This window comes from Mytilus galloprovincialis, chromosome 5 (genome assembly GCF_965363235.1).
Source record: "Mytilus galloprovincialis chromosome 5, xbMytGall1.hap1.1, whole genome shotgun sequence".
NCBI classification, from domain to species: Eukaryota; Metazoa; Mollusca; class Bivalvia; order Mytilida; family Mytilidae; genus Mytilus; species Mytilus galloprovincialis.
In genome coordinates, this window is record NC_134842.1 from 28,382,615 (window position 1) to 28,406,419 (window position 23,805).

At 30.9% G+C, this 23,805-nt stretch overlaps 2 protein-coding genes across 5 annotated transcripts in view; one reads left to right on the forward strand and one right to left on the reverse strand.

The window, feature by feature from the left end:
- Positions 1–7,865, reverse strand: part of LOC143075539 (uncharacterized) — a 51,144-nt gene extending 43,279 nt beyond the window's left edge. Inside the window, exons 1-2 of one of the 2 annotated variants that reach the window (XM_076250980.1) lie at positions 7,785–7,865; positions 3,706–3,934 (exon numbers count right to left, since the gene is read on the reverse strand). In XM_076250980.1, the coding sequence (XP_076107095.1) occupies positions 3,706–3,846 (141 nt within the window). In that variant the 5' untranslated portion in view covers positions 3,847–3,934; positions 7,785–7,865. Of the gene's footprint in view, positions 1–3,705; positions 4,120–7,784 lie in introns of those variants that run through there. The other variant, XM_076250981.1, reaches the window with a different exon arrangement.
- Positions 4,333–23,805, forward strand: part of LOC143075537 (uncharacterized) — a 30,685-nt gene continuing 11,212 nt past the window's right edge. For 2 of the 3 annotated variants that reach the window (XR_012978341.1, XM_076250978.1), the window contains exons 1-7: positions 4,334–4,539; positions 9,567–9,688; positions 10,387–10,544; positions 13,056–13,228; positions 14,169–14,271; positions 15,453–15,544; positions 16,450–16,591. Coding sequence is in view for 2 of the 3 variants with exons in the window: in XM_076250978.1 (XP_076107093.1) it covers positions 4,448–4,539; positions 9,567–9,688; positions 10,387–10,544; positions 13,056–13,228; positions 14,169–14,271; positions 15,453–15,544; positions 16,450–16,591 (882 nt within the window). In the remaining variant the exon portion in view is untranslated. Of the gene's footprint in view, positions 4,540–9,566; positions 9,689–10,386; positions 10,545–13,055; positions 13,229–14,168; positions 14,272–15,452; positions 15,545–16,449; positions 16,592–23,805 lie in introns of all 3 variants that reach the window. The other variant, XM_076250979.1, reaches the window with a different exon arrangement.

Sequence of the window (23,805 nt, forward strand, 5' to 3'; positions counted from 1 at the left end):
TATATTAACTGTTTTGGTGGTTAATTATTTTTATACATGTATTAAACAAAGTGTATAGACATAAATTGATCATTATTTATTTGCAATTGGTGAATGAGACTTAGAATTCATGCAATTATGGGATGCAACCATAATAAATAGTAAAATATTAAGTTTTAATTCAAAATCATTTTGACCAGCGAGCACCCACCCACTGTTAATTCAATTTGAACTGCTACAAGTTTTTTTTAACAATCTATAACTAATGACATCTAAATTATGAGGTTCAGGTTTCTCATGCTAATACACATGATACAAGGTCAACTGTTTCATGTCAACAATAAGTTTTTTAACAACTAACTTTTTGTTTAAATATCAGTAACTGACTAACAATGACTAACAATCCACATGTAAACAGCACTGACCTATTAAAGGTCAATCGCTCCTACCTCTGAATGAAAATTCAGATTTCCAATGTATGCATACTGTTTAAAATCACTTAGAAAAAGAGTGAATGAAAGTGTAAAGGGAATAAGTGTAACACCAGGATTATTGCTGGTGAATGGCAGTGACACCACTCTAAATTACAACCCTTAAAGGCTTTTAAGGCAAAATTAAAATATATGTGTGGTTCCAGTTACCCTACCTACCCTATTTTTTAGTCTTAATAAAACCCTATACATTTACATCATGTACATGTACATGTAGCTACCACAAAGATGTTTTTGTCATTTTTTATTAAGCACTGTTAACAATGGTTAAAGTCTTAGTCAGAATGTTGCCCCCATAGACTCAATGTAAATGAAACTATAAAATTTAAAATAATCCCTACCTACATGTACAATGTACAGTAGTACCTACCAAATTTACTTTTTTAGATGTAACTGGAATCACACATACTATTTTATTTAGCCTAAAAATATATATATTATGAATGGAGAGTTAGTCGCATTGGCACTCATACCACATCTTATTTACATACATGTATACATTGAATATATATAGATGCGTACTGGATGGCTTTGGAAAATACAGAGAAATATGTACATGTTTAAAAAATTGTATTGATTCACTAACAACCATATCAATCAACCAACATGAACTTTGGAAACGCAGAGACGATGTTCATGTATAATCTTTTACTGAAATCTATAGTATACAAATTTCTTTTTATTTAAATTAGTATTTTAATATATTACCAACTCAAACATTTGTCAAAGAATTGCTAATGTCAAAATGTCCCAAAGACAAAAAATCAGAACATAAAGGTATCTGCATGGACAGACAACAGAACAATAGATGTATGCATTATGTTCATGAACCATAGTACAATACAAAAAGTTTATTATTATATAGTCAGTACATACATACTTTAAATAACTTACACATGTCATTAATTAAAATGTACATTGTAATTGAATACCCACTTTTATATCTCTTTATCATGTTTATCCTAAACATGCTAATAGAGAACACACTTCTAAAAGAGAATATTTTTTTACAAATATCACCTCTTTACCATGTTTACATCTAATTTAAAGTTTCCATCTTACAGACATGCAGTAAAACATACAATACACACACAACACATAATCTGATAATAGTCATTCAAAAAACAATCTGATATACATGTACATATGAAACACATTTTCTTTTTAACTGTGATAGTTTATCAGATCAAAGGAAAGACATGATAACAATGATAAATAATTGCTGCAAGAATTTTCAATATCTTGACCCTAAACAAAAACTGATATGGTTAATGAATAATGAAGATGAGAATTTATTATCAGAATTATGCATGTTCATTAAGAAATATGAAAAGTTTTAATGGGATTTATTTCCCTCTACTACTTGTAATTTGAACTTTATATTTTCTCCATAGTGAGTTCTAGAGCACCGTCCCTTGATGAATATTGTCCAGTAGCAATGTTAACCCTTGCTATTGTGCATTAGTCATGAGGAGAATCACTATTGGAGTAATCTCATGTATCTGTAGCTAGTTCTGAAGGATCCCCCCTTGATGACCTTTGCATTGTTGTGATGAAGTCCCTCACTACTGTGCACTGGTCATGAGGAGAACTACTGCAGATTGAGATACTATATTCCCGGTTCTATTTTTGCTATTTTTTAGTTTCCGTATTTTAAAATAAACTTAATATCATATCCTTTTAATATTAAATAGGCCTCATTGCACTCAATGTCTCTTACTATAATTATATCCTACATTACTCATATTATCAATTTATTATTTGTGTATTACTTATTGTGTATTTCACTAATGTTTATATAATCATTGTATTATGATGTTTTTGTATCTTGCCTGACAAGGGCCCATGATTGGAAAAATAAAATAATGTCTAATGTCTAATGTCTAATGTACAGTCTCACTCACTGTCTGAATAAGTACATGTATTCTAAAATCAGTAACATTGGGTTTGCAATAATTTCAAGCCCCAAAATTACTTGCATTATTTCTATTTGAATAGATTTTTTTTAGGGGACAATTCCTATTTTGTGTAGATGTTTAAAACTAGAGAAAAAAATCATGTGTAGCCAGAGAGATGACAGTGTTGCTACAACTATTCAGCAAAATAGTCATAGAAAAATCAAGTATTAATTTTGCTAATTTTGTTCTTTACTATCATGTAAATTTATCATGTCTATATAATATTGCGATTATTTGGACTTTGTGAATTTGTACGAAGCATGTTGTACATTTTGTACATGAATCATGATTGAAAGTTTGAGAAACATAAACAGATTTAAGATATTTCAGCTTTCATTCCTTTATCCTTATTAATCTATTGTCCAACTATGGTAAAGTGATATTTCATGAGATAATGATCCAAGGTACATCTGATAGACGTTCTTAAAAGACTATACACATTGTTTTTGCAGTTTTGGCTAAACTTTTATACAACCTTTGGGTTATTTACTTGATCATGACAACTTGATACATGTAGGTTTCTGTCTCATTTGCCTGTTTATATCATATTATGAGGACGAAGTCCCCAATAACAGTAGAAAATTCAATAATAAAAAAAAAAAATAATCGGGAAAATTTTCCCCGATATTTTCATTGTACTAATGAACTCGAAATCGTTCAATTTTTTTTGTCACGTTTTAGAATTTCCGGATCTGCTCAGAAATCTACTTCTGTTTCCGGTCTTGTTTGCATGAGACTTTGAATAAAATGTATATAAATTTATCAGTCTAAGAAAGGTACTCAATACTAATTCATTTTTATAAATTGTTTGTTATAAAAAAAAAAAAACGTTACCTGATGACAGCGTTTCTTTGTTTACATTGAATATGACGTCATAACTTAAATAACGTCACAACTAAAATCCCTAACACCAGAACCAAAATCAGAAACGTTACGTTCTTTGCTTACATTGAATATGACGTCATAACGTCACAACTAAATCTCTAACAACAGAACCAAAATCGGAAACGTTACGGTATTTCCGTTTCTCTTTTTAACATGTTTGATTTATAACAAAAATCATACAGACTTTGCCCCCATTCACAGGTTATGCCTGCCTCATATTAGTTTATCATGGTTTATGTTTGCAATGCAGAATAATAAAAAAAGGTCATATAAACATACTGAATCTATCTTGGTTTCTCTCAGATATTCGTGAAACCTTAGGTACTGAATCTATCTTGGTTTCTCTCAGATATTCGTGAAACCTTAGGTAACCACATATCTACAATATGTACCTGAAATAATTTTATCAGACATGCAGAATTCTTTTTTGAACCAGTCCGACCGGAAAAAGCCGAAGATCCAGTGTCCATAGATGATTCTGATCCTTTCCTTTGACTGTGTCCATTATGACCATGTGAGCTGTGATTTCCCATTCCTTCACGAACACAAAAAATTATATCCTTCTGGTCTATATCTCCAGAAAAAATACCTTTTCTTTAAACGTTTAAACCTTAACTGAAACTATAAATAGCTAAGAATAAGTAATTAAAACTATCTACACACGATCATTTTTAAACACGCCATTTTTACACTTCATAGTCATTTTTATAAAAAATTACTGAAACATCAACCATTTTATCATGACATGTTGTGAATATTTGTGTCACCAAGTTGAATCCTAACTAGATTTGGATGAACCGAAAGCGGAAGTGCAAGTTTGAATATCCCACAATCCATTCGAAGAACTAATTTATGATATCCATACGCTACGACCCTATTTACGATATTGTGTATTTTCTTTTTACTTGTACAGTTTGAATATAAATATAATTGACCTACACAAAATTACGGTGAATATTTTTTTTTCAAATAAAAGCTTCTACAAAACTCACGTTACAGTTATAATATGAAATTACTCTTTTTCCGTGTAATTAGTTTACTTTGCAGTGGATCGGCCCAACCTGAAGGAATGCCATCTTTGTTTTCTTGGTTGATTATTCAAGCTAATACCCCCTCTTAAACCTATTAAATATCATGTCACGATGCGAATTTTCTACCAAAATAATCCCGGCAACTTGTGCCTGGAGTATACTGCTCGGAGCAACAGCAGTATTCTTTGCCTTCGTGTAAGTAAACCACTCCCCCCTTTTATTTACTACACCTGCATTTTTTAAAATATTTCTAATGCCGCTGGCAAATGAAACGATTTTTGTCTAATACGGACTGGCCAACTCCCGTCTAATGATAAATGTGTCGGTTTCTAGAACAGATTACCGAACTTGTACATGTGAATATGTGAAAGTTCTTGTAGCTAGAATTGTTTCGTCCTGTCGCTATTTAGAAGTATGTCCTGCAAGAAATTTGACGTCATACATCAAACACTTTCCTAATGTGGCGTCAGATAAATTTCTATTATAAAGACAATATTTTAATACAGGAACTTTTTTGTGATGTCCTCTAATTGGCGGACAAGTAGCGATAAGGTGTATGGTACCTTGATCTTTTAAAAAGAACTTTGTTTTGTTCTATTATGGTACCGGCTTTATCCAGAACTATAATAATAAAACAGAAAAGATTCATATTATCCTAGAACATGTAGAGCTATATACATAAATATACAAAGCGTGGTACTGATTTTGAAGCGTAAAACAACAAACACCACCATGACCACTGACACTCAATTACTGTTTCCTGACTTGGTACAGGTACAATGTACATACAGAATGTGACGAGGTTAAACTAGTTTTAAGGTGCCAACATCCCCTTGCAGTGATATTGTTTGCCTTAAATTACTGGAGAATACAGGCTTTTTCCCCTGGAGGAGAATCCCAATTTGAAAAAAAAATGGCTTAATTTTTTTCCTCAAAAGACAACTTTTTTCCCAAACAGTGCAGTCTCAGTAGTAATTGTGCATGAATACAAACTGAAAAACACTCATTTAAACATTATTCATGCCTAAACTGACTACATGTGCAGATTTGAGCGTCTATTTATGTATCTTCAATAACAATAAGGGCAGACTACACGAAATACGTCGAACAAATCCGGTGAATAATGGATCGGTCTGGTAAAATTTTGTTGAATTCTGGTCCGAATGTCCGGTGTTTTTTTTCATGGATTTTTCTAAAATTCTTACAAAATTGCCAAACGATCTCAAATTCATTTTCATCTTTATTATTCATCACAGCGATGTTTATTTTGTTCAACCGCTAGCTTTATGCCGAAAATCGCCAACCAGTAATGTGTAAATCTGGGTAAAAACATATGTGACTGTCAAAAACAACAATGGATGCCATCATTGGCACAACCGGAAATGTAAATAAAACCGGATCAGATTCTGGGAACGGATAAGGATAATTCCGGGTTTGCTGATGTTAAAAATACAATAAATGAATAAAAATCCCAGCAGATCATAAAATTTAGCTATGAAATATAAACACTAGAATTGAAAACCAAAAGATATATGAAAAAGAAAGAAGAAACAGGAAATAATATTTTATACAGAAACTCTAAATTATGTTTAGTTCACATGACAAACATTGTCAAAATCCAATAAAATGGGACATTACTCTTCACTGAAATGCATTCAAGCAATTGTGCACAACTTTCATAACAATATACCCTCTTGTTACATCATTTTTGTTTTAATTTGTGCATTTTTGGGAGGAGTAGGGCACAACAAAGTCATATGTTTGTTGTTTTTTGTTGGATAATATACAATTAGATGTAAAAAAAAAAAATGGTCTGGTAAAATTTCATTCGGTCTGGTAAAGCTAGGATGCTTACCAGAATGAAGGTCCTGTAAAAATAAAATTCATTCGTGTAGTCTGTAAGGGGTCTAATTTCAAATGAGGGTTTACCTCTTGAAAGGGGATCTGCAAAATGGAAGTTCCAGTCATATTCATGGTTTATTATAAATTTCCCAATTTGATAAAAATGATGTATATTTTCCCAATAAAATAGGGTATAGGTAGTTTTGAAAAAAGCCAACAATATCACTGCCTTGTATGTTATAAAGTAGAGTTATCAATGTTTTGAATAATAATGTCTTCCACAAGGCTTTTGCATACACGACACAGTAAACAATTTTTTGAGATCAACATATACTTTTAATGAGTTAAATAAACATATTTATGTATCTCAGAGTTATCATTTTTTTTTATCAATTAAAGTAGTAATCAATACACCATTTAAGTTTTTGTGTTATTTCTATCAGTCCTCTGGTTTGAAGGAGTTTAAGGGATCCGTTTATGAACAATATTAAGTTCTTTTTTTTTTTTTAAAGTAAAGACAGTTGAATCAATATAAATAAGTGTAAATATAAAAAATATAAAGGAACAGCACATTGTGTTTATAACTTAAACTTTCATCTTGCAAAAATTCAATCAGTTTGCAAGAACTTACAAAACATAAGGTTTGTTGAGGTTTCAACTGAAATAACCACCTTGTTATATCCTGTCCATACCCAAAGTATACGACTTTTTCGTTTAGTCATAACAAATTAGAATATATATTGATAAGATTTTAGTAGGTTTTTATATATGAATGGGATTTTGATTAAATAAGCATATTCACCAGCGGAAAAAGTATATTCACTGCATAAAACGTTGCATGCATTTACTTGCATGATTTGGGTAAAAAACACGTTTGATGTACAACTGGTTTTGGTAAATAATTGCCATAACATACATTTCTCTTGGAATATGGAACAAAACTGTCTTTTGTTTCGAAAAATAATTTGACTTGAATATTTTCTTAACGTCCTTAAAAAATTACAATTAAAACTTTTGTCTTATTATATGATTATATTGACTTATATCCATATTTAAAGATTTATTTATTTCCAGTAGGTATGGTAGGGATAAATCTTAAACTTAAACAAATCACATAGTTGACTTATAATAAAAATGACAGTGTCACAAAATAAGGAAGAAGTCATAAGTTATCATGGTTTTTCTTTCCTTGTTTCATTTAAAAAAAAGCATAAATTAAGATAACAAATAAATGTTTTATAAATTTATCAATTTTGGAAGATATTTTGGTAAACGTTTATGTCCATGTTATATGATTATATTAAATTATTTTTGGAATTTCAACTTTAAATGTTCTTCAAAAATGTATGTGATTTGGTCCTCTAAAATTCAAGATAAACTGATCCATGAGTCTTTATATACCAAACTATAACTCTCTTATCTGTATTTAGAATGACTATAAATTAAAATTATGGCATTTGTAATTTTTTAGTTTCAACTTTAATTATGTTCAATGGGTCCACAAGCTTAGTTTTTACAGATATTTTTCTTTTTTACTTAACATTTCATTGTCATATAAACAAGGATTTGTGTAGATATTGTTAAAACTTCTTACATACCTTTTATATTTAACTCAGTTTTTCCTTTAAACAGTTTATTTCTGGGAAATGTTTGATATTCAGTTTGAATAATATAACCTAATTGTTTATCACACTTTTACTAGTTTACACAGTATGTCTAGTGCTTGTATCTGCATTGTTAATACTTTACCTGTCACCTTTTTTTCTGAATAATTTAATTGTGCTATTATATGGCATCAAATCAGTTAATTAGCTATATTATATACTGTATAACTCTTACAAAACCCATTTATCCCTAGCAAAGGATTAGGAAGAATCTTAGTGCCAATTAAAGTCAATTCTTAATTTACCAAAAGATTTTAAAACTATGGTATTTTTCGGGCTTGATATGTATTGATTTGACACTTCACATATTTTGTCATAGAAGTGCAATTTAAATAAAGATATAGAATAAAACCGAAAGCAGATCAGGATTTTTTTTTATGATTCAAGTAACTGCAATTCATGATCCAAATTTTTAAACAACTGGAAAGAACTACACAATAATTTACCAATGTAAAATAAACTCTAATTCAAAACCTTGATACATTTGAACTTGGGTCTTTTAACTCTATAAGAGCAAACATCTTCATCTGTTACCATTTTAAACTTGCAATCTTTAAGATAAATTGTGTTGGCCAAGTGAACCAGATAAACAAAAGTGTATTTGCTTACTGAGCCTATCGCTCTGTCTCAATTATTTATCTTTAAGTCATAATCTGTAGCTCAGTGTTCACACTTTACAACAGGTTCACCAGCCCATGTAAATACAATAGAAAATTGAGGTTCTGTTCAAAAGTTGACCATGAAGACTCTCTGGCTATTTATGGTTGTATACATGTATACACTTATTTCCCTGACAGAAATACAAGCCCTATGTTAACACTGGCTTAGTCTGGATAAAATAAATTATTACAGGACAAATCATTCATTCATACATACATCTTTAAACCAAAAACTGCACTGCCATTAAAAATACTCCATTGCTCTTATCAAATTTACCATCATTTGAATGTACTATCATGACAATTAACAATTTTGATTTTAATAATACAATTTTAGAGGGAAATTTTCATGTTAATTAAGTGTTACTTTTTATGAAATTTGTGTAATAAAACTTTTAAAAAACAAGATAGGGTGTTACAGATATATCACTAACTTCTATGTCCTGAACATATATGAAACACTTGCCACTGGACATTAAGGAAGCTGGCTTGTCATGTTTTGGAATTTTTGTCAGATTTTCGGAATCCTCTGGTTTTATCCATTTGAATGCCTTGAAAAAATTTGCCCGGTGACCCCCATTTTTCTTTTTGAAAATCTTTTACATGTATAATGATAAGCCATCTGTAAAAGTCTAATAAAATTTTAATTACTTTTTAACAGTTTTTGAGAACTTCAACTTGTCAATGATAAAGCTATGAAAAGTCAAGAGAGAATTTTTTCCGCCAAAATTTCAATGGCTCATTACTCGAAAACAAGCATGGTGACCTATATATTTTTTTTGCTCTTTGGATTCCTTTATCAATTCCCTATCAATATAAACTAGTGTTTTGAAAAGTTAATTACTTTGAAACTGAGAAGCGAACTCCCTTAAGCAAACAACAATCCTCATTCTTTTTTTTAATGGCAATGCCTTACCAGACTTAAACAGTAATAGCAACATAAAATAACATACAATGTGCATGTACATACCAGATTATTATAAGCACTATTAAATGGAAGATATATATGCAGTCATCTTTAACAACAACATAAACGGTGCTTTTTCTGTAATTTCAGATGCCCGTATTTACTGGAAGCTGTTTCAATAGGTATTCCAATCTACCAAGGGATTGTGACAGTGTTCGTTATTGCCAACTTTGGCCTTGCCACATTCATGGACCCAGGCATTTATCCTAAAGGTAATTAAACATTACACACATACCCCAAAAAAAAAGTTCAAATGACTTGTATAGATCATAGAAAGTATAACAGGTAATTTAAAAAGAATGAAGAAGTAGAACAATAAGAAAAAATGAATCCAAAGTTGTACAATAATTTTTGTAAATTCTACTTCTAAAAATTGGCAGAAGATGCCAAGGCAATAATTACAATGAATTAAAATAGATAAATGACAACACCATGGCAAAAAATTGCAGAAGTAATGTATAATTATCATTGGCAATGTATGTATCTTAAGTAGTTTGAGACAACCATCACATCTACATTCTACGTTGATCTGTCAAACTTTACCAATACTCAATGCTTCCGGTGGGCTCAAAAAAAAGGAGTAAATTTGTAAGATAACCAAAGAATATACAAGCAAGTGTAAAGTATGACAGAAAGAAAAAAAATAATAAAGCAATGTATAAAAAAAAGGGGGGGTCCCATTTTCGTTCATCCGACCTGAACCAATCTGGCTTTCGTGGTGGTACCAGGGAAATAATCCCATCTGGCACAGCTCCAGTCCATCATTTGACTTACTTAGCAAATGGGGGACTGCACAGATTAGATAGACCGTGTTGAAAGCTCCCTCTTGAAGAATAAATCTTGCAATTAACTAAAATCAAGGCAATTTAGTTCAATTAATACTTCTCACATGCTTATGTCATTATTTCAGCTCACGAAGACGAAGTTAAAGATGAAGATTTTCGGGCACCATTATACAAGAATGTAGAAATAAAGGGTATAACTGTGCGGATGAAATGGTGTACAACATGTCAGTTTTATAGACCACCACGGTGCTCACATTGTAGTGTTTGTAATAAATGTATAGAAGTAAGTGTCAAAGGTAGTGTAAAGGTCATAAAATGTGTACAAAATACACAGAACTTTATATATATTTTGTACACATTTTATAGGGAGTGCAAATAAAAAAATACGCAAAATTTTGATCCAGTCAATCATGCCTCTAGCTCATTATAAGCTGCTTGTCTTTTGGACAGTTATCAAGTTTATTGGTGCAATTTGTTTTTCTTGAGAGACTTGGTTTGAACCAAAAGAAACACAGGAATTTTAAACAATTTCTTTGAAAGCAATTTGATGTGAAATAGTTGCAATAAATGTCATAATGTCAAGTAGTTTAATATGTTACCTTACGGATCAGCCTCTCTGGATTTTCTGAAGAAGACAAATTTAGTTTTCTGCATTATTCATTCCACGTAGTGATCACTATCTATACAAATTGCATGATGACTGAAATATGAATAAAGAATAACTGCATAGTAGGGTTTGTCTTCATGTTAGTTCTTATTTTATGCATAAATTTGTTTATTATTACACATCAAATACATGACTGAAATTTAAAGTCATATGAAAGGAGTGAGTGGTGAAAAATAATGTTTATCCAATACTTGAACCAATGAATGTACATATTATAAACTTAGTCCTCTGTGCACGATTTTCTCATTTTTTATGCAAATATATCTTATAATCGTCAATTTTTTTTTCTCTGTCAAATATGATTTAACAAATATGGCTGCTCATTAAATGCCGTGTTTTGAAGCCGAAGTTTACCGATTGTTACCTTATAGTAAATAAATAACAAAAAGCGTGGGTATTGAGCACGTGTTTAACATAACCAGATACTTGTTTATTTTAATCAGATCCATGCGTATTGTGATCACCGGATTTTTACAAGGAGGGTTACGCTCAGGTCACTATGCATACGGAAAATATGTCGGCGAATTGCTTCCTGGAAGGAGGCAATGAAAAATAAGTAAACTTCTTCTAAATGTGGACAAATTAAAGAATTTTCCTCAGAAAAAAGTATATGTACATAGTTATAAAAAAACATATACATATTTTTTTTAGCTCACCTGGCCCGAAGGGCCAAGTGAGCTTTTCCCATCACTTTGCGTCCGTCGTCGTTAACTTTTACAAAAATCTTCTCCTCTAAAACTACTGGGCCAAATTTAATCAAACTTGGTCACAATCATCATTGGGGTATCTAGTTTAAAAAATGTGTTCGGTGACCCGGCCAACCAACCAAGATGGCCACCATGGCTAAAAATAGAACATAGGGGTAAAATGCAGTTTTTGGCTTATAACTCAAAAACCAAAGCATTTAGAGCAAATCTGACATGGGGTAAAATTGTTTATCAGGTTAAGATCTATCTGCCCCGAAATTTTCAGATGAATCAGACAACCCGTTGTTGGGTTGCTGCCCCTGAATTGGTAATTTTTATGGAAATTTTGCTGTTTTTGGTTATTATCTTGAATATTATTATAGATAGAGATAAACTGTAATCGGCAATAATGTTCAGCAAAATAAGATCTACAAATAAGTCAACATGACCGAAATGGTCAGTTGACCCCTTAAGGAGTTATTGCCCTTTATAGTCAATTTTTAACCCTTTTTCGTAAATCTTAATAATCTTTTACAAAAATCTTCTCCTCTGAAACTACTGGGCTAAATTAATCCAAACTTGGCCACAATCATCTTTGGGGTATGTAGTTTAAAAAATTTGTCCGGTGACTCGGCCATCCAACCAAGATGGCCGCCACGGCTAAATATAGAACATAAGGGTAAAATGCAGTTTTTGGCTTATAACTCAAAAATCAAAGCATTTAGGGCAAATCTGACTGAGTTAAATTGTTTATCATGTCAAGATCTATCTGCCCTGAAATTTTCAGATTGACCCGACAACCGGTTGTTCGGTTGCTGCCCCTAAATTGGTAATTTTAAGGAAATTTTGCCGATTTTGGTTATTATCTTGAATATTATTATAGATAGAGATAAACTGTAAACAGCAATAATGTACAGCAAAGTAAGACCTAAAAATAAGTAAACATGACCAAAATGGTCAATTGACCCCCTAAGGAGTTATTGTCCTTTATAGTCAATTTTTAACAATTTTCATAAAATTTGTAAATTTTTACTAACATTTTCCACTGAAACTACTTTGCCAAGATCATTATAGATAGAGATAATTGTAAGCAGCAAGAATGTTCAGTAAAGTAAGATGTACAAACACATCACCATCACCAAAACACAATTTTGTCATGAATCCATCTGCTTCCTTTGTTTAATATTCACATATACCAAGGTGAGCGACACAGGCTCTTTAGAGCCTCTAGTTTAATTTGAGGTTTCTTATGACTTTAAATAAAAAGTATGGTATCTAGTAGGATTTGTCTTCAAATTATGTGCTGTTTTAAACGTAAATTTGAAACAATAAGACATCAACCACTGTGTTCATAAATGTTTGTATTCAATTTGGTTTCTTTACACTTCAACTTTTTGAAAATCACATGAGGTAATATAAATGAACTGTTTTTCTTTTTCAGACTTTTGATCATCATTGTCCATGGGTGAATAACTGTATAGGAAAAAGAAATTATAGATATTTTTTCTTATTTCTAATATCATTATTCATACACATGCTTAGCATTTTTGCATTTTCACTTTTATATGTGCTAAAAAACAGAGACAATATAGGAGAAAGAGGAAATATAGTGTCGTATCCTTTATACTAACGACTAAAAAGGTGCTTTTTGGGTTCCTTTATTGGATCGCAGAAAATAGAAAAAAATCAGTGTTTGTATAACTTACAGTTTAACCAACAGAAGGGAAGGGAAGTTTGATTTACATGAACTTGTGACTTTTGGATTATCCATAACCAGAATAGTCAATAGGTCAGACATTAACAGTTTCCAACATTTGACTTTGAATTTGCTGAATTCTTACATAACTCGGATGTTTTAAGTTTTAATGTCTATAATGATACATATTTATATTATTTTCAATATATAAATCCAGTCAACTAATTAATTTCTGTGTCAGGAGAAATCAGATTAAAATGTATTTTGTGTCTTCAAAATTATCTGCACTAAAATAATTGTGAATTAAGATGTTTTGTGAATTTTGGAAAGATATAACTTAAAAAAAAAAAAAAAAAATTTTGTTCTTTTCCTGACATATGTTAAGACTGATTTAACTGGCATATGTATTTTGCCATACAATATTTAAAAAAAAAAGGAAGAGATGTAGTTGATATGTCAATGAAACAGCTTACCAACAAAGAAAACAAAAGTTATCTAGCTGTAAACAGAAAGTTTAAAATAAGTATAAAAAAGATGTGGTATGATTGCCAATGAGACAACTATCCACAAAAGACCAAAATAACACAGACATTAACAACTATAGGTCACTGTACAGCCTTCAACAATGAACAAAGCCCATACCGCATAGTCAGCTATAAAAGGCCCCGATAAGACACTGTAAAACAATTCAAACGAGAAAACTAACGGCCTTATTTATGTGAATATTTAAGACACCAAGCTCTAAATCCCCTGAATATAAGATGGATAATAAATTTAACACAGAATGTCCGAGATCTACTAACTAAATCACATATGAACCTAGAGAGATTTTACAGTTTTCCTTAACTTTGATACCAGTATTGTAGAAATGATAATTATAGGTTTATTACTATTTCCTGTTGGAGGTTTGATGGGATTTCATATGGTGTTAGTGTCTAGAGGGAGAACAACAAATGAGCAGGTAAGTTTAGATAAAGGTTGATTACTATTTCCTGTTGGAGGTCTGATGGGATTTCATATGGTGTTAGTGTCTAGAGGGAGAACAACAAATGAGCAGGTAAGTTTAGATATAGGTTGATTACTATTTCCTGTTGGAGGTCTGATGGGATTTCATATGGTGTTAGTGTCTAGAGGGAGAACAACAAATGAGCAGGTAAGTTTAGATAAAGGTTGATTACTATTTCCTGTTGGAGGTCTGATGGGATTTCATATGGTGTTAGTGTCTAGAGGGAGAACAACAAATGAGCAGGTAAGTTTAGATATAGGTTGATTACTATTTCCTGTTGGAGGTCTGATGGGATTTCATATGGTGTTAGTGTCTAGAGGGAGAACAACAAATGAGCAGGTAAGTTTAGATATAGGTTGATTACTATTTCCTGTTGGAGGTCTGATGGGATTTCATATGGTGTTAGTGTCTAGAGGGAGAACAACAAATGAGCAGGTAAGTTTAGATAAAAGTTCTTTCTATAAAATTACTTCTCTAACTTTTGCGCTATTTTCACATTTCCTGACCGGTGTGAGAAAAATATTTCTCCTCACTAGTGAAAAATCTGTTCTCGGCAAATGATTAGTCGAAATGTGATTATGACGTCTAAATGTTTTGTTTTCTTTAGAATTCTCCTATTGTGACGTCATGAAAAAAGGCGACCATGCCTGGTGACGTCGCATATAAAGAACACACGTTTCTGAAAATCTTTGAAAAAGAAGGACAAAAATCATTAGAGAAACAGATTCCGACACTATAACTCGTGTATTACGATATTTCTCCACTCGACAGTTAAATTTTAGTTATTTAAAGAGCTCGGCAAGCCTCGCGCTTTAAATAATAAAATTTAACTGTCTCGAGTGGAGAAATATCGTAATACACTTGTTGCAGTGTAGGAATCTATATTTTCATCATTCTTATCTGTAGTGATATGAAAGGATACATTTATATCTTTATAGATCTTTTTGAGCTAAGTTACCAAAGGGAGATAATATTTTTTCACGTTATACCAAACTTAGAACTTTTTTAAACCAAATTGCAATTTCCCTTGAGAGTCTATTTAAATTCATATTTTCAATGCATAATTTTCATTTATATTTCCAATTTATTGTTATGGTTAATAATTACATGAATAACATGTGAATTGTATTTTACAGGTAACAGGCAAATTCAGAGGAGGACATAATCCATTCACAAGGGGATGTTCACAGAATTGCAGATATGCAGTATGTGGGCCACAATGGCCAAAGTAAGTAGTTGTAGTATTATCAACCAGCAAATGACAAAATCTGTGATAATGAATAATATTTCTTCTGGAAAATTGATAATACTTGAACCGAAAGATTAATTATTTGCACAATGATTTTTATCCCCCACCTAGATGCATGATGTTTTTTCTGTCTGTGCATCAGTTTGTTTGTTCATTTGTTTGTCCATCTGTCCCACCTCAGATTAAAGTTTTTGGTAAGGTAGATTTTTGATGAAGTTGAAGTCCAATCAACTTGAAACTTAGTACACATGTTACCTATGATATGATCTTTCTAATTGTAATGCCAAATCAGAGTTTTTACCCCAATTTCACGGTCTACAGAACATAGAAAAAAGTAGTGTAAATGGGGCATCAGTGTTCTATGGACACATTCTTGTTGGAATATATGATAGACTCAAAATTAGTAGGTTCCTAAAAACAAGTTCAACCTGTTCTAAAGTAAATCAAAATTTAAAAAACAAAGAAATATGTTTTGGATAGGAATTTTCTTCATTGTCTTGCTGTGCTGAAAAAATCTTTAATGTTAAAAATTCACCTGGATATCTTACTGAATAATTGCAAATAGTTGAGTATCCAATTATCATGTGGTAAAGAATAACTTTCAGACTCTAAATAAATATTGTGTCCCACTATTTATCAGTTATTCTGCCTATGAAAAAGGTCTATGAAGGACCGAAATCTATGGTCAAGCTAAGAATCATCATTATTTTTGTGTTTTGGCATTGCCTATCTTTTATTTACAGTAAACAAGTATCTAAGTTCAGTTTGAAAAATTTGATCACCATATAATTGTGAGGTTATACTCATCATTGTATTTAATTTGAATGATATTATGCATAAAACTTGTTGACAGAATACTAATCAGACTGGTATTTCCTTTGTAGACTGGTTTCCTATGTGCCTAAAACAAGGACTATTCATATAGACGCTAGTAAAGTGACTTATCATGCAGCTGGCAAAGGAGATGTCAAATTATATAGTGATAATTCAAATGGAGTTAAACGAAATTCTGCCATTACCAAAAATGTAAGTTTTATGTGTAGTTAATTATCATGGCTTACAGTTTTAAATGTTGTAAAATGCTCTGCGCACAATTTTATAAAGATTAAAAAATTATTAGTGAGGAAGTGACCAAATAAAATGTTGTTTACAATGTTAGGTCAGTAAGTGATTGATTGTTGGTTGTTTAATGTTTAAGGTCAGTAAGTGATAAACGGCTTTACATATCAAACAGGCTATGGAATTCTAGTTAAATCTTTTCAATAGAATGATTTGAATATCATTTATTTGTTGGTATTTTATTTCTAACATTTCCAAGACAAATAAGTTAGCACTTATGACAAATTGTAAAAGAATTGATTGCTGCACCAATCTTAATTGCGCAACTTAATGATATCCTTACTTAAAAAAGACCATTAAAATATTTGAATTCGATAGTGAATGCATATATGTATTTAGAAAATGCATGAACCCTAAAATGAGCAATGTTACAGTCACTTGGTAGATCAGAATACTTATGGTAATAATCTCAGGGGACTGTGCTGGCCTCCATAACATTTTGTTTAAAATATCTCAATAATAAATGCACCTTGTCTCTATTTGGAAATCTGTCTTGCTTGAAATTTTGACGTCATACAACAATCACTTTTCTATCGTTGCATCAAATATTTTTATTGTGACATCAAAATTTTATGGAACCTTTGTGATGTCCAGTAATGGCAGACAAATAGTGATAAGATGTATTAAAAAGTTAAGCAATTACTTTTTGCCAGGTAATCAATAACTTTCAACAGCTTGCACACTGTTCTATTTAATGTTATATAATAATAACTGAATAAGGGAATTTGTTTTAAATACAGAATTGAGTATTTATAGAAACTATTTCACATTATTGTTTTATGAACCTTTTGTTGATTTCACATCAGAAGTTGGATTATTCAATTAATGAGGTCAAAGTCATATACATGTATTGTACATGCATATTTGTTTGCTCGAAAGAAAAAAATATTGCAAAGAGAGGTGATTTTTTAAGTGGTTATTCCATTCAAATTTGTGTGTGAGGATAGAAAGGTAATTGACATGAGTCAGGTCTATTTGTGACTGTTTTTAATGCTGCCAATTTGAGCCACGAAATTTACTCCAAAAGAAACTTTTTTTAATTTGGTAAGACTTTAGATTTTCCTACACTCCATCAATTGATATGGGATAGCCCATAAAAAATTACAGTTTGTTAATTAATCCAACTTCTTTTGTGAAATTATCATTATATGTTGTAAATTCATATTTATTGATATTAATCTCTTTATACTTTTATTTTAGAAGCTGACGACTTTTTGCTGGATATGAACTATTCTGCATGTTAGATATTATTTTACTAACGCTCCTTTCAGGCACTATACAAATTTATTTTTAGTTAAACTTCAGTCAGACACACTCTGTATGCCTTGACCATGTATTGACCTTCATATTTGATCAAAACATATTCATTTTATCATTTTGTTTAAAATTTTAGCTCCATAGTTCAAAACATCATTATGCTTGTCTATTCAGTGGCATATCTTTTAAAAATCCCAACTCCCTGCACAAACCTATGGATCAAAAATGTAATTATTTGGAAAAAACAGTTAATGAGTAATTGATGTCTCTTTTTTTTTTAAACCTGCAGAGGGTATTAGAAATCAAAGAAAAATATCCTGATAACTGTGGTTTCATTAGTATTCATTGGATACCAATTTTCATGGGCAAGATGATCAATGAATTTCAAATTTTGCATAGGATTTGTATGCAGGGTTTTGCAAAACAACGAAATAAAAAAAACATGAAAATGTAAGTTTTCCTCAATCCATGAAAATTGATACCCAAGAAAATAAATGAATCTACAGTATATGAAGCAAATGATAATCAATAAAATTACGTTTATATAACCTTAGGATAAAGAAAATCTTTTGATGTAATTCCAATCAAAATACAAACTTTATGACACACACTCAAACCCAAACAAATTCTCTATGCAAGCTGTGTAAAATGGGCACACTACGTTTGCACGCATTTGGGGATTAATATGTTTTACGTTTGCGCGCAGCTTTTGATTAAATTTGCGCACATTCATTTTACAGGTGAACTCAGGTAAAAATATAAATAAAAATTAAATCAAATTGTAATTGACTATATATTTTTTTTTTTTTCATAATAAATATCAATTATTAATTTTGAAAATATTTAGTTCATATTGAATGTTAAAATTAATTATAAAGTGATCATTTTAAACTCTGTAGTATAGCTTAAGGCATACATTCTTCTTTGTGAATATTTCAGGATGAAAAGTGTTTCAACTAATAGTGATCGTTTTTTAAAATTAGTAAATAGTTCAAGTTAGTTTGTAAAGTTACACCAAGGTACAAACATGGAGTTTCGGCACTATCCGACATGAAAAGTAATGGAATTCAATACTTTTACCTTTAGATTAGCTATGTTTCAACATTTTCATCTGTATATATTTCTAGGATTTAGGGATTGTACATAATAAAACAGACTTAGTTTGCTCGAAATCCCACTTCGACCTCATCGTTGGTGAGCAGGGGACTAAGACTGACGTAATGAGTACTTAAACTTGTAAATAATTGAACAAATTAAATAAATAAGTATTATTACCTGTATTGTACCTGAGTTTACCTGTCAAAAAAATGTGTGCAATTGTTATCAAAAGCTGTGCAAGCGTAATGATTTTTGCGCGCAAATGTAATGGTAATGCGCACAAACGTAATGCACCGGTGTAAAACTGCGTCAGTGCTAAATTTGGTAATGCAGATTATTCATTGAATTTTTGCGATTCATTACATTTAAATAATTGATATTTGATTGCATTTTCAGTAATTAAAGCCTTATTGTATTACATTATGTCAGTAAAATATCTGTCGTGCTGGTGTAATATTTGCGATTTAAAATACAAAAGTCATTAAATTACACTAAGGGAGCTATCATTTGATTTTTATGGGGGAGAAAGGGGAGGAGCTAGGATGAAATTAAAAAAAAAATGCAGGACAGGGATGAGATTTGAGTAAAAGAAAAGAGCAGGATGAGCAACTTTTTCAATAAAAAAAATGTCAGGATAACAATTTATGGAAAAAAAAGTCAGGATTACCTAATAGAAAAAAAGGCATAACTGAATAGTGTGTGAAATAAAAAGGCAGGACAGAGATTATAGCCTAAAAAAAAATACAGGACAAAATTTTATTCAATCACTGTTTTGAAATTTCACTAGAACAAAATTCAGAACCTAATAATATTTGAATAGATAAATGCTTTACCTCTGCTCCATATTGCATTGATCAATACAAATTTTGATTTTATTGTGTTAAATTACATATAATGACTCGGATGTATTAGTAAAAACCACACACAAAGGATGAAGAAAACTAAACTGCATGTCTATTAAGAATTATTTCAAAATAATTATGTATACCAGATTCTTATACTTTATATCTCCATAACATGATATTATATAGGTATGGTTTTGTCTCACTTATTTGCTACATTTTCCAGAGCATCTTTCATTTCCCCCCATCTCTGCATGCTAGGCATGTGTCATCTGGGAGTGTGGACATTTTTCTCATTGAAAAAATCATTCTCAGAATTAAAATTTTAGCAGAAATTTAACAGCATTTTGAATATCAGTTTGGATACAAGAAAATCAATAAACTGAAGAAAAACTGTCATTTGTGAAAAAAAAATGTAGGGTGGAGGGGGGGTAATTTTTGCATTTCAAACTTAGATGTGTTACTTAACACTAACTTATACATTAAAGCTAGGTGTAGTAGAGGAGATGATATGAAATACAAATGTTATAAGGTTGAGGAGGTATTAACAGAATTGTTTGTTGTTGTAAACTAATATTGCTTAAAATATCATTAGTATGTAGACAATAGTCGCTTTGCTTGTTGTCAGTCACTGTAATTACCCCAGTACTTCACTAGAAACTGAAAGGGTTAAAAATATCTTTCAATTTTGATAGAGTTCAATTGAGACAATGTTGAATACTGGTATAGTTGAATTTTATAGCACTGATTTATAATTCAGCTTTTCCTCGGCATTAACAAGATATTTGGTAATTGAACTCACTTTCTGCTTTAAACACTACTTGTGAAAGCGTGTAGAGCCATAACCATGCTCCAATGTCATATTGAATTAAATTCATTTTAATTTTCAGCCAAACATTTATAAAAGGGTTTGTTTAAATACATGCAATGCTATTGAATATATGTCTAAACAAAAAATTGACTTTTAATTTGTTATTAAAGAAAAAAACTATTACATGTATTACATAATATTAAGTAAAATACAATAATATTTTTCTCTCATGTAATTTTTGAGCTTACATAATAGATTTAAGTCAAATAGAAGTTTTACTTTGCTGAGTTTGCTTTTTATACGACCGCAAAAATTGAAAATATTTTGGTCGTATATCAATTGGTATCACATTGGCGTCGTCGTCGTGTCGTCCGAATACTTTTAGTTTTCGCACTCTAACTTAAGTAAAAGTGAATAGAAATCTATTAAATTTTAACACAAGGTTTATGACCACAAAAGGAAGGTTGGGATTGATTTTGGGAGTTTTGGTCCCAACATTTTAGGAATTTGGGGCCAAAAAGGGCCCAAATAAGCATTATTCTTGGTTTTCGCACTATAACTTTAGTTTCAGTAAATGGAAATCTATGAAATTTTGACACAAGGTTTATGACCACAAAAGGAAGGTTGTGATTGATTTTGGGAGTTTTGGTCCCAACAGTTTAGGAATTAGGGGCCAAAAAAGGGCCCAAATAAGCATTATTCTTGGTTTTCGCACAATAACTTTAGTTTAAGTAAATAGAAATCAATGAAATTTAAACACAAGGTTTATGACCACAAAAGGAAGGTTGGGATTGATTCTGGGAGTTGAGGTCCCAACAGTTTAGGAATAAGGGGCCTAAAAGGGGCCCAAATAAGCATTATTCTTGGTTTTCGCACCATAACTTTAGTATAAGTAAATAGAAATCTATGAAATTTAAACACAAGGTTAATGACCTTAAAAGAAAGGTTGGGTTTGATTTTGGGAGTTTTGGTCCCAACAGTTTAGGAATAAGGGGCCCAAATGGTCCAAAATTGAACTTTGTTTGATTTCATCAAAAATTGAATAATTGGGGTTCTTTGATATGCCGAATCTAACTGTGTATGTAGATTCTTAATTTTTGGTCCTGTTTTCAAATTGGTCTACATTAAGGTCCAAAGGGTCCAAAGTTAAACTTAGTTTGATTTTAACAAAAATTGAATCCTTGGGGTTCTTTGACATGCTGAATCTAAAAAATGTACTTAGATTTTTGATTTTTGGCCCAGTTTTCAAGTTGGTCCAAATCGGGGTCCAAAATTAAACTTTGTTTGATTTCATCAAAAATTGAATAATTGGGGTTGTTTAATATGCCAAATCTAACTGTGTATGTAGATTCTTAATTTTTGTTCCCGTTTTCAAATTGGTCTACATTAAAGTCCAAAGGGTCCAAAATTAAACTAAGTTTGATTTTAACAAAAATTGAATTCTTGGGCTTCTTTGATATGCTGAATCTAAACATGTACTTAGATTTTTGATTATGGGCCCAGTTTTCGAGTTGGTTCAAATCAGGATCTAAAACTATTATATTAAGTATTGTGCAATAGCAAGAAATTTTCAATTGCGCAGTATTCAGCAATATCAAGAAAGCTTCAATTGCACAGTATTGTGCAATAGCAAGAAATTTTCAATTGCACAGTATTGTGCAATAGCAAGAAATCTTTAATTGCACAGTATTACGCAATAGCAAGAAATATCTAATTGCACAATATTGTGCAATAGCAAGAAATTTTCAATTGGAGTTATCTTTCTTTGTCCAGAATAGTAGTTGAATCAACTTAAATCATTGTTTTATACAATATACAATGTATATTCACTTTTACTACCAACTGATAAATTAAAACAATCTTTACCATTCAGTGATAACAAGCACTTTATTTTACATTTTAATATTTTATGATGTATTTAAATGAGTAGTTATTGTTGCAAACTCCATTAGAAATTTGAATTGAGATCAGTTTTGGAAAAAGGGAAAAGGGGATGTGAAAATAAAATTGGGGTGGGGGGTTAAATTTTTCTCATTTCAGATTTCATAAATAGAAAGAAAATTTTATTAAACATTTTTTTTGAGAAGATTAATATTCAACAGCATAGTGAATTGCTCAAAGGCAAAAAAAAAATATTTTAAGTTCATTAGACCACATTCATTCTGTGTCAGAAACCTATGCTGTGTCAACTTTTTAATCACAATCCAAATTTAGAGCTGAATCCAGCTTGAATGTTGTCTCCATACTTGCCCCAACCGTTCAGGGTTCAACCTCTGCGGTCGTATAAAGCTACGCCCTGCGGAGCATCTGGTTGGATATTTGACCTACTTAAAATGCTCTTGAGTCTTAAAATATAATCAGCTGTTATTTTAAAATCCTCTATTGAGAAATTTACATTAAGTTTGTCTTGGGATTTTCTCTTCTTACATATTTGTTATGATTAAAATTTTATGCTTGGCTGAGTTAGCTATTAAGACATTTGACCTATTTTAGAATTCTCTAATTTTAGATAATACTCATTTTTTTGCTTTGAGATTTTCTAAGCTTCCCTAATAGTTATGATTGGAAATGTATGTTTTGCTTCACTGAGTTTGCTTTTGGACATTTGACCTATTTTAAACTTCCCTTATATTAAATTTTGTTCTTGGATTTTCTCATCTACATAATAATTATAATTAAAAATGTCTGGGTTTTTTTTTTGCTGAGTTTGCTTTTTAGACTTTTGACCTATTTAGTAATGCTCTTCACATAGATATAAGATATATATACATGCTTTTGTTATTTTTTTTTTTTGGCTCCTTTTGTGCAAACTGCCAAACCTCCTCAACCTTGCACTCTCTTGCTCCTAAACTAAATTACTCTTCCAGGAAGATTGGTAGACAAGATTTCATTTATTTAGCAGTTGAGAATTTCTGCTGTATATTGTTGTTTAAATTCCACTTTCATTGTGCTTATATTGCCTTTAACCAGTCTTATCTTCCTGGAACGGTCCTTAGCTTCTAATCGCCTGAATGTAAATATTATCTGCAAAATCATTTGTTGAAATGACAAGACAATGGGTTTATTTTAGTTCTGTTACGATGAAAATTAGCTTATTCAGCACCTTTAAGTTT